General features: G+C 51.2%; 1 protein-coding gene and 1 long non-coding RNA gene across 3 annotated transcripts in view; one reads left to right on the top strand and one right to left on the bottom strand.

Annotated features, from left to right (window-relative positions):
* LOC120398139 overlaps positions 1-15122 on the bottom strand; it is a 32093-nt gene that overhangs the window by 7639 nt on the left and 9332 nt on the right. The gene's annotated exons all lie outside the window — the stretch shown is intronic.
* On the top strand, positions 1496-6614 carry LOC120398138 (nodal homolog 2-A-like). The gene is made up of 3 exons (XM_039525206.1): positions 1496-1808; positions 4610-5430; positions 6388-6614. The coding sequence occupies exons 1-3, from the start codon at positions 1496-1498 to the stop codon at positions 6538-6540; spliced, it is 1287 nt and encodes a 428-aa protein (XP_039381140.1). The 3' UTR covers positions 6541-6614.

The following is a 15122-nucleotide window of genomic DNA, read 5'->3' as shown; positions in this document are numbered from 1 at the left end:
GTTTTAGATAGAAGGCAGTAGACTGGGACTTGGGAGATCTCTGTTCAATTCCCGACTTTTCCCACAAACACCCAGTATGGTCTTACTCTCCCCATGCTAGGTTCTGATCCCCCTTCTCATGCGGAGCAGCATCTTACTCAATAAATAATCCCATTGTTAGCAGGAGAGTATTCTATCTGACTGAAAATGCTTGGGGTGGAATTCAGGGAGGCAGAATAGAATTATCCTAACTGGAATTTGGCCAGGACTCAATCAGCGCCCCTACTCTTTATGAAACATGCCATAAAAACGAAGTGGCCACATAGGATGCCTCATGTGCCAGGAGCACTTCCAGCAGCACAGCGCTCTCTCAGCACCGTGATGGATACTGGGGAAACACTTGGCAATATGACAGTGCTGCTGTAAAAAGAGTTACTCAAGAGGACTCTACTGATTTATAAAACAGTTTGGCACAACGTAAACCAGACGGAACACAGGACCAAACTTTGACCTCAGGGCATGTTTCTGATGTGAATTTCTCTGCCCGGTTGAAGAAGAGAGACAAAATTCTACTTTGAAACTGGGACGTTGTCAAAAAAGCATTTTGCTTCCTCTTATTGGTTAGAGAAATTCAGCTATTGTCTAACTCCAGTCCATACTGGGCATACAGAGAGAATTCTATTTTCTAATGGGACTCTTAGTAAAAAGGAACTGGTAGGTTCTTTACAAAACTAAAGCAACAAGCAAAAACAGGGAGTGAAATGCCCTGGTCTTCTCTCTCCTCTTTGTTCTTCTGCAATCTCTGTGCTTTCCTTATCATAAAAGATTTAGCTTTATATTGTCTCTCATGACACTTCACTTCCAGTTTGCTGCTGTTAAAATCAGCCAGCCTGTTTCCATGCTCTGAATAACTTTAATTTGCACTTATTGCACTTCAAAGTGTCCCAAATAAAACAATTCACCCTTCACCTCCACAGCCTCCTTTTCACAAGTGTCACATGGCAATCACCCAGACTAAAATCATGAGCTTCTCACAACCAGAGACATTGCCACCCAAATCCAGATTCCCTCTCTCTGGGCAAAGTGTAAAAGCAGAAGTCACCAGCAAATGCACCAGGATGAAGGGGAATTTCAGGATCTGACCATTCTCAGGCCCTTGGGAAATGATCACTCAGGCCACATTCCAGTTTGGGCCAATGCATAATGGGGAAGAGTTTTGAGAGGTAATTAATCACCTGCTCTGTGTGTCTTCCCATCACTTCCTCATTAGAGGGAGGGCTTGCATAAGAATAGGGACCATGTGGAGACTGTAGAAGGTTTGACAGCTCTGGACTCAGGATGGAGGGAGCGTTGACATCAAAGGGTTGCAGGCTAGAGCCTGCTCAGGGAGCCCCAGGTATATAGTGTCGATAGGCAGCAGTGAAGAGGAAAGACACTCAGAGAGCCAGACAGCTCCGGGTGTTGAAAGGAGCCAGAGGGAAGTGTAAGAAGCTTAGTTCAGAGAGCAGCAGCAGCTATGCCACCCAGGAACACATGTGGCTTGGAGCTGGTGTGTTGGGCTCTCATCCTCATGCAGCTGAGCACGTCAGAGCGGACTGGTCTCTCACAGCAGAAGGATGAGCAGCAGTTACATACAGCAGGACCTAGTCCAGGGCTAAAGAATTTGTCTACGGGCCGGGGCTTCCGGCACCCACACCCTGCTCTCCGGTACCCGTTGTACATGATGCAGCTGTACAGATCTCTGGTCATTGGGAATCACCTGGGACAGCCCACCATGGAGACATCAGCACTGCAGGAATCTGACTCAGTCTTAAGCCTCGTGGCTAGAAGTAGGTGATGTTCATTTATTCTTTTTCTTTCTTTTTTTTCCCCTTTCTTCCTTCCCTATGTTTGTAGCTTGCCCTAGGATCTGGCTCAGCAGCAGCAATGCGGTGATGGGGGTTGAGCCCTCAGGTTTGTCAGTACCTCATTGACAGATTGCTGCTTATCAGACTCTTCCCTGTAGGGCCTTGGCTATTCCAGTGCTTCTATCCATTGCTTTTGTGGATTGGGACCCCAGACGTCTGTGAAGAAGGGACCCCATGGGGACCCAATCCACATCTGTACTGTTTTGACATCTGGCAGGAACAAGCTCGGGCAATAGCCAGTTGCTGTTTTGTTAACCGGTGGCATGTGGGGGGAGAGAGGGAGAAAACGTGGCGTGGGGAAGAGGGGGGTGTCTTGCTCTGAAGGGGTCAGTCCTGAGCCTGGATCCTGAACTTTACAGTGAGAGGATGCTTGCCTTGGCTTCCCTGGCCAGTGGTTGAAAAGCTAAGGTGTTGCCCTTGGTATCCAAACTTTGGCTGGCAGGTTATTTGGAAAGGCAAATCTTTGTACAGTGGAGTAGGTCCCTTCCTCAGCCTGCCAAAGACCAGCCTGGGATCAGGAAGATAACACGCCAGTGTCGTCTCAGGCTGTAGAGATAGCTGGGTGCTATTGCAGTATTTAGGGGCAGAGTGCAGTGATTTTAACTAACTGCTTATTGGATGCAAAGGGGAACATGGACACAGCAAGGAGAATAGCCCTTGGGGAAGGTGAAGGGAGCAGACCATCTAATTCACAAGGCAGTTTTCAAAGCCTTAGCGCACAGGTGGGCATTGCATTTCTCACTCCATTCATGGGAGCCCTCGGCCTGCCGACTGCAGCGGCAGTGGCCTCAGATTCTGAACAAAGACTGTATGATGACAAACAAAGCCTTTAAAATAGCTGCAGGAGCAAGCATGGCCAGATCCAGGAAAGTTTTAAATAACCAACCACCTAGCAAAGTTACTAGAAGGAAGGAAACAAACGCCCTGGCAAACCTTATTCTAGTGCTTTGGAATAAGGGTGGGGCTTCTTTCCATCAGCATAATTCCTGTTTTCTCCACTCTAAATCACATGACTTTATATTATTAATGCTGTAAATAACTGACAACAGGGAGCTTTTTCAAAAGCACGTACCCTAAGTGACTTGGGTAAAATTTGCAAATTTTACCCAATAGCAACAGCATGAACAGCATTAATGAACAATTCTATCAGGAGGCAGTGTGGGGTAGGAGCTAGACTCCTGGGCACGGACTCTGCTCTATTCCCAGCCCTGCCACTGCTCTGCTGAGTGACCGTGGGCAAGTCACTTTACTGCTCTGTGCCTCAGTTTCCCCATCCCCTTTGCAAAGGGTTTTGAGAACCACTGATGAAAAGCACTAGGTGAGAAGTAGGTATTTATGCAGCACTCTGATCCTATGGAAATGAATGGGATATCAAAGCCTAGCCTGGCTGATTGGTGGATGCTATGGTACTTTACATTTTCAAACAACCCAACAAAAGTAAACGACTTAGGCTGGGATTTTCAAAGTCATCTAAGTACATTAGAAGCCACAATCCCATTGAATTTTAATGAGATTTTGACCACTCATTCCCTTAGAGGTTCCTTGAAGCCCTCAGCCCTCATTAACTGTAGGACTGTGTTAATCAGTGCTTGGTAGAGACTGCGGCATGGGTCAGGGCAAGCTGGCTACAGCCCAGTTGGGGTAAGGTGGAAGGGATGCTGGGAGAAGCAGCCGGTGGATATGGGGAGGAGTCGCAGTTTGACCTCGTGTAGAACAGAGGGCATAGGATTAGATCTGCCCCTCTTGCTGGGGGTATGACCGACCATCATTTAGTTGTCTAGTGGGGTGCATTAAACCCTCAGCTGCTGCTGCAGGGCTGGTATTAGTGGGGGAAGGCAGGGTGCAGTTTGGGGTTGATTCTTGCCATATTTCCTGGCTCTGGGGAAGCTGCTGCGTCACTGAGTAGCTCATTCGGCCCAGGGAGGGATGGCTTTAGAGAGCGGTACACCTAAATACATACGATAGAAAAGGGCTGGCCAGGGCCACCAAGGCCCAGCCCACAGTGAGGCCAGGATGGGGTGGCACTGCAGTGCGCCAGGGGGAGGCAGATGTCTCCTGGAGCGAAGGCCAGGCAAGGTGGCTGGTGCCTCAGGGTGAAGGATGGAGCTGGGGCCGGGGTGCAGGGAGGGAGCAGTGCCTGTGCTCCCTCACCCAGCACAGAGCGGCAGTTCTCCCTGGCCCTTAGGGGACCCATGTAAGGAAGGTGGAGGAGGATCCTTGCCCCCTCTTCCCCTACCTGCTGTGCCACCCAGGAAGGACAGCCAGAACCCAGCCCTAGCGGATTAAACCAATAAACAAGATACAACTCCACGTGTGGGGAGGAGGGGGGTAAATCTGGGTCCAGACTGGAGGAGATCTACTGGAATGGGGCAAAGCATCCCACACCTGGGGGACATGACCATTGTGACAGCAAGAGGCCTGCTCCCCCAGGCCTGGCCTATTGCTCTGCCCCCCTGCTCCAACCAGCAGGACTGGCCTTCGTGGGCATGGGGGGCGGGGGCTGTGTGAGCAGACACAGAGCAGCTGCACCCCCAGAAGCTCTAGGAGACATTGTGCCCCCCAGTGCTCTCCTGGGGGCACTGCAGCTCTGCCCACCCCTCACTGCAGTACCAGTGCCCCGTGGGCAACCCCTGGATTCTTTACAGTCCCCAGAAAGGGCTGTGGGGCGAATGCTTTGTGCTGGGCAGGTCCCTCACCTCTGGCACTGTGTTGGTCTCTTGCAGGTTCTCTCCAGGCTGGGGATCACTGGACTCTCTCTTTCGACATGACCTCCATCTCCGGCAGCCATGAGGTGAGGCTGGCCGAGCTGCGGGTCCGCCTGCCGTCCTTCCCCCAGTCCCACAATGTGACGGTGGACATCTACCACAGCCACGAGCGCAAGTGCCAGGGCAACCAGACCTGTGTGGACAGGCTCTTCCTGGGCACCTTCACCAGCAGTCCTGCTGTAAGCCACTCCTCCTGGAGAGTGTTCAACATCACCAGCTTGCTCCAGTCCTGGCTCCACCAAGGGGTAGCCTCTGGCAACAGGAAGCATGCAGATGCTCAGGGCTCCCAGGGGCAGGAGATGGGGGAGATGACCGGGTCAGACAGCAATGCCTCTGGATCAACGGGTGTGCAGAATTCCAGTGGCTCCAGCCAGGTGGAGCCAGCCGTGTCCCATGGTGTGACGGACAAGGTCCTGCTGGTGGTCTTCTCCAAAGATAAACCTTCAGCAGAGCCTTCCCGGGCATCCACCCTCATCAGAACTGCAGAGACCTCCAAGCATGTCATGATTGACAACGCTTCCAAAGAGCTGGGGAACCGCCGGCACCGCCGGAACAAGCAGGAGAGGCAAAGGATTAAAATGGCCGACCTCTCCACCCCGGGCCTGGGGGAGGAAGGCAGGTCTCTGTGCAGGAGGGTGGATATGATCGTGAACTTTGAGCAGACCGGGTGGGGTAGCTGGATCGTCTACCCCAAGAAGTACAACGCCTACCGGTGTGAGGGAGAGTGTCCAGCGCCCGTGGATGAGACCTTCAAACCAACTAACCATGCGTATATCCAGGTAAACGAGGCCTCTTCCTCTCTGCTAGAGCAGAGGTCTCCTGCAGAGGTTCCCTGAACTGCCCCCCAGCACTATAGGATGAGCTGTCCCCTGGCTCTGTGCAAGGTGTGGTCTGCTGCGCATGGAGATTACAGTGAAACACAAAGAATAGTGGGCAGTTTCCCAAGTTACGGGTCACGTGAGCTGCTAAGCCAACCACAGCATCCTAGAACCAAAGACATTCAAAACGGGAAGGACCCATTAAGTCCACGTCCCTTTTCCCATCCTAAAGCCACTGCAGGATTGGCCACTATGCTTTTTAGTGTATGGTCTAGTCTGGTTTTAAAATGTCTCAGTGCACAGGGCTTCTGCCACCCGAACACATTGGGGAGAATTAAGACTGGGGTGACGGGGAGGTTCTCAAGCAGTCACTATCCGCTGGCCTAAGCACCACCGTGAAAGCAGCTCCTTCGTGCCACAGGAATATCAGTCAGGCCTTGCAGCCAATGGGGTTCTGTGCAAGGGTTGGCTCTTTTACCTGCAGCAGGTCCTATCCTGGGAACACTGGTGCATCCAGGCTATTTAAGGGCCACCCATACTGCTGTTGAGTAGGTACCGTGCTCTAGGAGTGACCTCACCGATTTCAGCAGAGCTACTCACAGAGCAAGGACTATTTGGGGGCGGGGGGCAGCTTTTGTTTCGTTTGTACAGCACCTTGCACAAGGGGGTCCTGGTTCATGGCTGGAGCTTGTGTGTGCTACCAGGACTGGCCGTTTAGTGATTTTGGGAGCACGGCTAAAGAGGACATGCCAAGGACGGATTCCCAGAGGGCGGGTGCTCAGCACTTTCTGAGAATCAGGCCTATGTAAAGGGTCTCAAGTGGGGCACCCACAGTCCCTTGGCCAAACCTTGGCAAACCTTGGCCACAGGCTGCATTGGTACCAGCCAGGTGACTAATGCCTTTCCCTTTCCCAACAGAGTTTGCTGAAGCTGTACCAGCCCAACCGAGTGCCCTGTCCAGCCTGTGCTCCGGTCAAGATGAGCCCCCTCTCCATGCTGTACTATGAGAAAGGGGAAGTCGTCCTCCGCCACCATGAAGACATGATCATCGAGGAATGTGGCTGCAACTGAAGCAAGCTCTTCTCCTCTGGGTGACAGAGAACCTGCAGCTCAGTGATGAGCATGGCCAGGCTACCAACATGAGACTCAAGGCTCGTCCCACCCTGGGGGTGGCAGGGAATAAGCCCTGTGCAGCCAGGAACCAATCCCCAAGCATCTGAAGTCTAAGTGCTTATAAGGACAAAGGCTCAGGTCATCACCCACCCACCGATTAATGCTTGGCAGGGATCAAGCTTCCCGCATGGTGCTGTCCTCTTGGGATTCTGACCTGGCCTTTCCATGCAGCCCTCACTAGAGAAGGCTGAGAAGACGACTGAGGAGGATAAAGGCAGGGCTGTGGGAAATGCACAACACCCCCCCTTGACATTAGACCCCACCCCAATGGGAGAATCTGGGAAGACAAGCTCTGCAAGGGGAATTTCGTGGATGTTTCCTTCCCTCAGCAACCCGTGCCGCAACTTTGTCTGAACTGGGCCAATGCTGACCAGCAAAACGTACTCACTCAGATGTAAATAACTCTTCATAATGTTCTGTGAATGTTGTAAATACATAGATCTATATTTCATGCATATAGGCCAAGAGATTTTTATCGCTACTTTCATAGTAGTGCACATGGAGTTTGTTCTGTGCACGGTCACCAAGAGAACCATGTAATTCACAAAGAGGGATAGGTCAGAGCACCTAGAGGAGTGGCAGAACTGCTGACTAGAGCTGGGAATTATTATTATTATTATTTTTGCACAAAACGGTTTTCCAGCAAAAAAAATGCAGCGTGCTAGTTACTTTCCTTTGTATGGGCTTTCCCTTTTCTACATGCTGTATTATGTGTAAAAATCAAACCAATAGGCATTATCTGCTCTGCCCTTGTCCTCGGGGGTTGTGAACGCACTGTTTCCTTCGGTGTCTGTATTTCTAGACACTGCACTGGGAAAAGGTTCTAGTCTGCAGGATTTTTGACGTGAAGCATCTCTTGCAAAAATGTTAGGAGCCAAATTCTGCTCTCAGTGACAGAACCGCACCTCCCAGCGGAGGCACCCAGGAGGCAGAGAGCAGAATTTGATCCTGGAATGGACAGAGCCATTGAGAATGCCACTAGCTCTGTCTCCTTTGTTACTGTTCACTATTGTTAAACATTGCAAATGCGATTTGTTTTTCTTCCATGTGTGATAAATGTTCTGGACCATTACAGTCTGGCTGAGAGGAGAGGCACAGGTGTTTGTCTTAATATTTAATCACACTAATGGTTGAGATTTTCAAAGCAGTCTTGGGAATTTAGACACAATGAATGCACGGCATTCTTTTTATAATTAGTATTACACTGGGTAACTGGGTACATAGATTGGAATCCCATCATGCCAGGTGCTGTACATACACACAATCCCTGCCCTGAAGAGTTTAGTCTAAACAGACAAGGGTGGCAGAAAGGAACTATTGTTATCCTCACTGTACAGATGGGAAACTGAGGCACAGAGCAATTCACTGGCTTCTCCAAGGTCACATGGGGATTCTGTAACAGTCTCAGGATTTAAACCCAGGCCTCTTGAGCCCTAGCCAACAACTTAACCACAAGACCATCCTTCCTCTCAACCCCTGCAGGGCTCACTAGTAACCAGAAACAGCAAGAGGGTTGCTATTGGCAAGCAAACTTGTTGTGAGTATCATGGAGGTGCAGAGGTCTGGATTGGCACGGACCTGACTCCTCTAGACTGAAAAATCTCAGCTAAGCTCATGCTTCCAGCTTCTTCAGTATCCCTTTATCTCTAAAATCTAACTCACAGGTGTTAAAGCCATGATAACTACACTATGATTAAATGACTAGATCCACAATTAAAGGTCTTTTGTTGTATTATTGACCAATAAATGAACTGACATATTTAAATAAAATAGTGCCTGGCACATTCCAGTATCATGCTTTGTTTTCACCGTTGCAATTGCTTCTTTGGCTTTAATCTCCATTATACCTTCCCCTTTCACACACACACTCCCTGTACTGCCTCTGTGCTTCAAGGCCTCCTGGGGAGGGGAGCTCCTGTGGCAGAGAGAATACCTTACCACTCTGCAGCACTGATCCCATCCCTGGCGACAAAGCAGAAAACGCTTGCTCCTGCAAAGGCAGTGAACATTCGTGAGCAGCAGTGGGGGGCCCCCAGCACCATTCAGGATCAAGCCACCAGACATGCCAAACCCATGGGGGAAAAAAAAGCAGAAATTGGGTTTGTTTTTGGCTGAATTGGCTTGTGAGTTGCGTATTGGCTAGTGTTTAGCTTGTAGCTTGTTTGGCCTGTAGCTTGTTGCTTCTTTTTTTGATCGGCTCCTGGGAAGCAGGGGCAAAGGGAGAGGGGGCAGGAAGCAGGGGGCAAGGGCGGGAGAGAGTCAGGGGTGCACAGCAGGCTCACCACAGTCCCAGACTGCACACTGGGGGGATCTAGTCACATAGAGTGTTGGGGTTCTTAGGGATTGGCTTGTTTCAAAATGGGATTAGCTTGATTTTTTGGCTTATTGTGAAAGTCGGGGTGCTTATTTACCCTATGAAAGTTGGCAACTGTGCAAGTCACAGAGTGCCAGGGGCTGACTCCCCACAGCAGATACAAGGAGCTCTGATTTCCCCGCAGTGGGATCCTGGGGAGGGTGGATTGGACCCCAACTATTTGTCTCTTGCGTGGCAGGGCTGAGCGCTCAGCCCAGAGGCAGGTAGGCTCTGCAAGCCATTCATGCTCTCAAACATACCCGAACTAATGAACTCCAGAGCCAAGCAGCGAGTGCGGCCAGGTATTGTCCACACAGACACAGCTCTGAAATCCTGTCTTGGAAACAGCCAAACCAGGGTTCTGCCCACTCTGTTAGCTCTCCAGCTGCTGGCCTTCAGGCCACCAGCAGCCACTGGAAACTAGAACAGTCCTCAGACTGCTCTAACTTATGACGGGGAACCAGCTTAGCCCAGGGAAAGAAAAGGATCAAGGAAGGCAAGCCAGCTGAGGGTAAGGCCAATGTGTCCATGCTGAAATCCTTTGATCCATCAGCAGCCTGCAATACCATAGAGCTGGGCAAAATTTTTCCATCAACACATTTTTTGGGGGGACAGAAAACAGCTTTTGCAACCAAATGGAAATTTTTGTAGAAAAAATGATTTTGGCTGTCATGTTGTAGGAAAAAAAAACAAATCAAAACAACCCACAGAACCCAAACTTTCCATTGTGAAACACTGCATAAAAAAAAGTGTTTCCATTTTTTGATGAAAACCCAAAAAAATTCAAAGGCAATTTTTGACAAAAACGAAAAATGTTTTGTTTTCATCATACAATTTTTACGGGGGAAAATATCAGCTTCCCAACAAGTTCCAAACTGCCCTGCTTGGGGGTGTGATTGGTTTGCTTGAGACTCCAGAGGGAGTGAATGGTGGTGATGGTGGAGGGCTTTCACTGGCCTCCTTCCTACTTCTCAGGTCCCAGAAGATGGTGAGGTGGCATTTGGGCCCCTTTGATTAAACAAATAATATGTGCATGTGCGCACATGAGTGCATTTGAGCAGGACACACTGATAGCCGAGGCATGACGTAGTTAGACAGGCTTTGTGAAAGACAACCAAGCAGCCCAATGAAGGGGGACTTGTGCATGGTGGTATGAGAATGAGTCAGGAGAATGGTCACTGGCTGATTCATAGATCACCTCTCACTGGAGGACAAAGCTTGTGAAATGGATCTAAATGGATCTCTCTCTCTCTCTCTTCTCCCCCATCTTAAAAACAAGGAAGAGATTCCCCCCAGTTACACAATTTACCCATGTCCTTCAGTCTCACATCTGGGACCTTTTGGATAGTGGGGATGTGGTTATTTGTGTAACAAGAGAAAGCCCCACCCCACTCCCAAGGAGTGCTGGAGCTGCAGCCAGACTCCTAGGGCACCGCTATTCACTACACAACCCGGACACATCCCTGAGCAGGTCCGTCCTGTGCACTGAATGAGGCCAGGGGTCAAGGCAAAGCATAGCATGCGATTATGTCATTAAAGACTGTACCATCATGCATACATACAAGGGGCTGAACTGCATGTTGCAGGTCCTCGAGTGAGTCACTGCCTCGCACCGGGCCTCAGTTTCTCTCTGGGTAAGGTATGGAGAATGACATCTCCTGTGAGTGGTTTGCTAGAGAAGGGCACAGCATTTGGATTGCAGAGAGTGGAAGGGAGAGGTTTCTTCCTCCATGCACAGGCTGGTCCCGACCTGAGTCTGGAGGTGGTAGTGGTGGGGGCCTCTGCTTTCTTTGCCTAATGATTTTTCTTTCCTCAGACATTTGTTGGTGGCAGCCAGCTTTACTGCACAGCATTCCTCGAGCCCACCTGTCCCTTGTCAATAAGTCTCCAGCAGCCCCCTGCCCCTGTGACATTGATCCAGGGCCAGGGTCTCCCCCCATTTTAAGGATCAGGGAAATAAGAGATAAAAGAAGCCACATCATGACTAGGAGAAGGTCACATTTCCAACAGGCGCAGGTGGTGAAGCCCGACTGCATTTCCTGGCTGGACAGTTCCCACCCAGCCCATCCCCAGGGCAGGGCAAGGCATTCCCCACTTGCTAGCTGAAAGTATCTGGAGCAAGGGGACCTTCACCACTCCCCAGGGAAGACTAGCCCACAGCCTAACCTGGTTCATTCTCAGCAATCCCTGCTATCCAGCCCTGTCTTTCTCCTTGCTCAGGGTGTCCCGCCTGTTACTGAAGGGCTGTCTGACTTTGGGGAAGTTTGCTACCTATGTGACTCGTGCTTCCCTGACCATCTGCACAGGGCCTGGGGGACCCCTCCTCCCCACCACGAGAGCTGGCCTGGCCTGGCCTGGCCCAGTGCTGTTTCATGCATTCCCTCCAAGAGCTGGATGCCCTTTCTGGGGGTGCAAATCATGCCACCCCCATGGGAATGGTGATGAGCGCATGCAGGTTCCTGTTCCCTTGTTGCTTGTCATGCTCAGAGCACCCCTCTCCCCCACACCATGGCGCCCCCAAAGAGCAAGCCCAAAGGATTCTGGGATGCCTCCCAGGAGAGGCCAAGCATGTCTCATGTTGGGGCAGAGGTCGAGAAGCCCTTCCCGAGTCCCCTCCCTGCTGCAGAGCCCCAGCAGCATGAGGATTCCACATTCCCCAGCCGCCAGCATGGGCTTTGGCCTGATTAACTCCAATCCACATCCAAGCCCAGGAATAAACAAAGCACGTCTGGTTCTCACAGCAGAGGCCCTCCTCCTGGCATTGATCACCAGCGCTGCTTACATATTCCGATGGCATATCCTGCTGAGACCCGCCAGTAATTAACAAGCCACTTGAGGGTCATTTGCAGGAGCCATTAAACTGTTCCAAAAAGGGGGAAAGCCTTGCACTGTGCTAATGCCAAACATGAGTCACACGCCCCCAAAATTATAAGGCTGGTTTAAAAAACAAACCAGGAACCTGGGGGCTCTTTTTGCCTTCTCAATGTTGAGCCTTTAAGGGTTGCATTTCCAAGGTTTCGCGTGGGTACTTTGAAAGCTGAGACTTTCCTACAACTGCGGGAACCAGGGCTTTAGGAAGAACATCAAACGCTGGGAGACTCAGGATAAAATCTCATTGATCTTGCTATGCATGGTGCCTACTTAAGGGCATAGAGCTCTGGGGCTTGCGCTATGAATGGGGACCTAATCTTTGTTAGCAAAAAGCTTCTTTGCTGCTTTTGCAGCCCTTGTGAGCATCAGCCCAATATACATTTGCTGTGTTAAGGAGAAACGGCAGGGACGTGGCTTTTGTTGGAAAGAACAGCAGTGCAGTGAGACCAGGCACGTTCTGACCTCTGGACCTACGTGCCCAGGCAGTTTCCATTGGCAGTGCCAGTTATTGTGTTCCCTGCCTTTCATGCAGTAGCCACGTCTCAGTGTTCTGAGGTCAGTGCCTCTTGTGAAGGGCAAGTCCTGCCTCTGGGTGCCTGACCAGGACACTCGCTGAAGTCAGTGCAAAGCACAGGCCCGTCACCCATTAGAGGCAGGGTGGGCGGGTGGGCGAGTGGGTAGGGCCCTGGGCTAGAAGCCAGGAGGCTTGTGTTTTGTTCCTTGTTCTGCCAGTGACCTGCTGTGCAATCTTGGGCAAGTCACTTCCCTGCTCTGTGCCTCAGGTTCCCCTCCCTCCCTGTCTTCTCTATTTAGATAGTAAGTTCATCAGGGCAGGGACTGTTTCTCATGATGTGTACGTACTGCACCTGGCACCATGGGCCCTCATGGTGCTACTGTAAGCATCTGAGGGTAGAATTGGGACCTGAAATGAATAAATACATAACTCATCCAAAATGTGCTGAAGTTGTGGGGACGGGGCATGACTCCTTTAAAGTCTCTTCACCAGCACAGTGAAATCTGCCTTGAGTGCCCATCCAGGGACCAGCGGGTCTTTAACTAAAAGAGGAACAAAACTGCGCTGGAAACCACTTGGCTGCTTTCGACTAGGGTTTGAGCAGGGGGAATGGTGCATAGCACAGGTTCCACTGTTTGATTCCTGAAGGGGAGAGAGCCCCTGCTTGGCTCTATCTCCTACTGGGTGTGGGTGCAGCTCTGGGTCTGGCTGAATCGCACCCAAGTCGAAGTTCGATCCAAGCTGCAGTATCCACAACCTCAGCTCCTAGCCTGCAGTTCTCCATCCTGACCAGAATGCAGGCTCTGCAGCTGCTGGCCTGCGGCATGCACGGTTAGTGCTCATGAAAGGTTCTGCTACTAAATCCCACAAGTAGGGCCAGTTCCAGGCACCAGCGCAGCAAGCAGGTGCTTGGGGCGGCCAATGGAAAGGGGTGGCATGTCCGGCTCTTCAGCGGCGGATCCCTCAGTCCTTCTCGGAGGGAAGGACCTGCTGCCGAATTGCCGCCGAAGAATGAAGCGGTGGCAGCTCTGATTGTGACTTTTTTTTTTTTTTTTTTTTTTGCTGCTTGGGGCAGCAAAAACACTGCAGCCGGCCCTTCCCACAAGCCAAGGGACATGGAGCTTTGCATCTAAGCCAGGTCTGGTGAACAGTTCTAATTTCCCTCCGTGACATAGCGTGTGTGTCTGTGTAGATTCGTGATCAACGCGTTGGGTGAAATGCTGGCCCTATCAAAGTCAGCAGGGGGTTTGTCATTGACTGAGCGTGCAGACACTGCAGTGTAATGATAAGTCACTGTCGAGGTGATTGGGGTGAAGTCCTTTTAGGAATAGGGTGAGCGTCCTGCCATTTGGAGCAGTTTGGTCTCTTCTACAGGCAGGGAATTTGCCCTTTAGAAACATCTTTACAAGTTGGCCTGGGCAGGGATGAATTACTGGTCTCCAGGGAGAGAGGAATCATCCCAACCTTCCCACCAGCTGGGTGGCAGGTTAGAACAGGAGGCTCCAGCACCAAAGCAAGGGGACGTGGAAGAGCAAGCCCCACATAATCAACAGAGATGCAGCTCTTGCATCACCTCCAACTTGGCTGGAATCAGGAAGCAAATCTCATGGGAAAACAAACATACTCTCACCATATTTGCAAAGTAGAGAAGTAGCCAATGCTTTAGTTGCTAGTCAAGCTGATAAACTGGAGAGGGTTGAGAGAAGAGCCATGAGAATGATTAAAGGATTGGAAAACCTGCCTTCTAGTGATAGGCTCAAGGAGCTCAATCGATTTAGCTTAACAAAGAGAAGGTTCGGGGTGACTTGATCACAGCTTGAGAGAAGCTACCTGGGGAACAAACATTTGATAATGGACTCTTCTATGTGGCAGACAAAGATATAACAAGAGCCAATGGCTGGAAGTTGAAGCTAGACAAATTCAGACTGGACACAAGGTGCACATTTTTAACAGTGAGCGTAATTAACCAGTGAAACAATTGACCAAGGTCTGTGGTGGATTCTCCATTACTGACAATGTTTAAATCAAGACTGGATTTTTTTAAGCTATGCTCTAGTGCAGGGTTGGGCAAACTTTTTGGCCCGAGGGCCACATCTGGGTATGGAAATTGTATGTCAGGCCATGAATGCTCATGAAATTGTGGTTTGAGGTGCGGGAGAGGATGAGGGCTCCGGCTGTGGGTGCGGGCTCTGGGGTGGGGCTGGGGATGAGAGGTTGGGGGTGCAGGAGGGTGCTCTGGGCTGGGGTTGAGGGGTTTGGAGGGTGGGAGGGGAATCAGGAGTGGGGCAGGGGGTTGGAACACTGGAGGGGGTAAGGGGTTCAGGCTCCAGGCGGCGCTTACCTCAAGCGGCTCCCAGAAACAGCGGCATGTCCCCGCTCCGGCTCCTACACAGAGGCATGGCCAGGCAGCTCTGCGTGTTGCCCGGTCTGCAGGTGCCGCCCCTGTAGCTCCAATTGGCCGCAGTTCCCGGCCAATGGGAGCTGCAGAGGTGGCACTTGGGGCAGGTGCAGCGTGCGGAGCCCCCTGGCTGCCCCCACAAGTAGGAGCTGGAATGGGGACATGCCGCTGCTTCCAGGAGCCAGGCAGAACAGGGCAAACCCTGGACCCCACTCTCTGGCGGGAGCTCAAGGGCCAGATTAAAACATCTGGAGGGCCGGATGCGGCCCCTGGGCCGTAGTTTGCCCACCCCTGCTCTAGTGGACCAGGAATTATTACAGGGGAGTCCTAGGGCCTGTGTTATG

The sequence above is a fragment of the Mauremys reevesii genome, linkage group 2 (genome assembly GCF_016161935.1).
Source record: "Mauremys reevesii isolate NIE-2019 linkage group 2, ASM1616193v1, whole genome shotgun sequence".
Taxonomy (NCBI): domain Eukaryota; kingdom Metazoa; phylum Chordata; order Testudines; family Geoemydidae; genus Mauremys; species Mauremys reevesii.
This window is presented reverse-complemented; position numbering and strand designations above follow the sequence as displayed.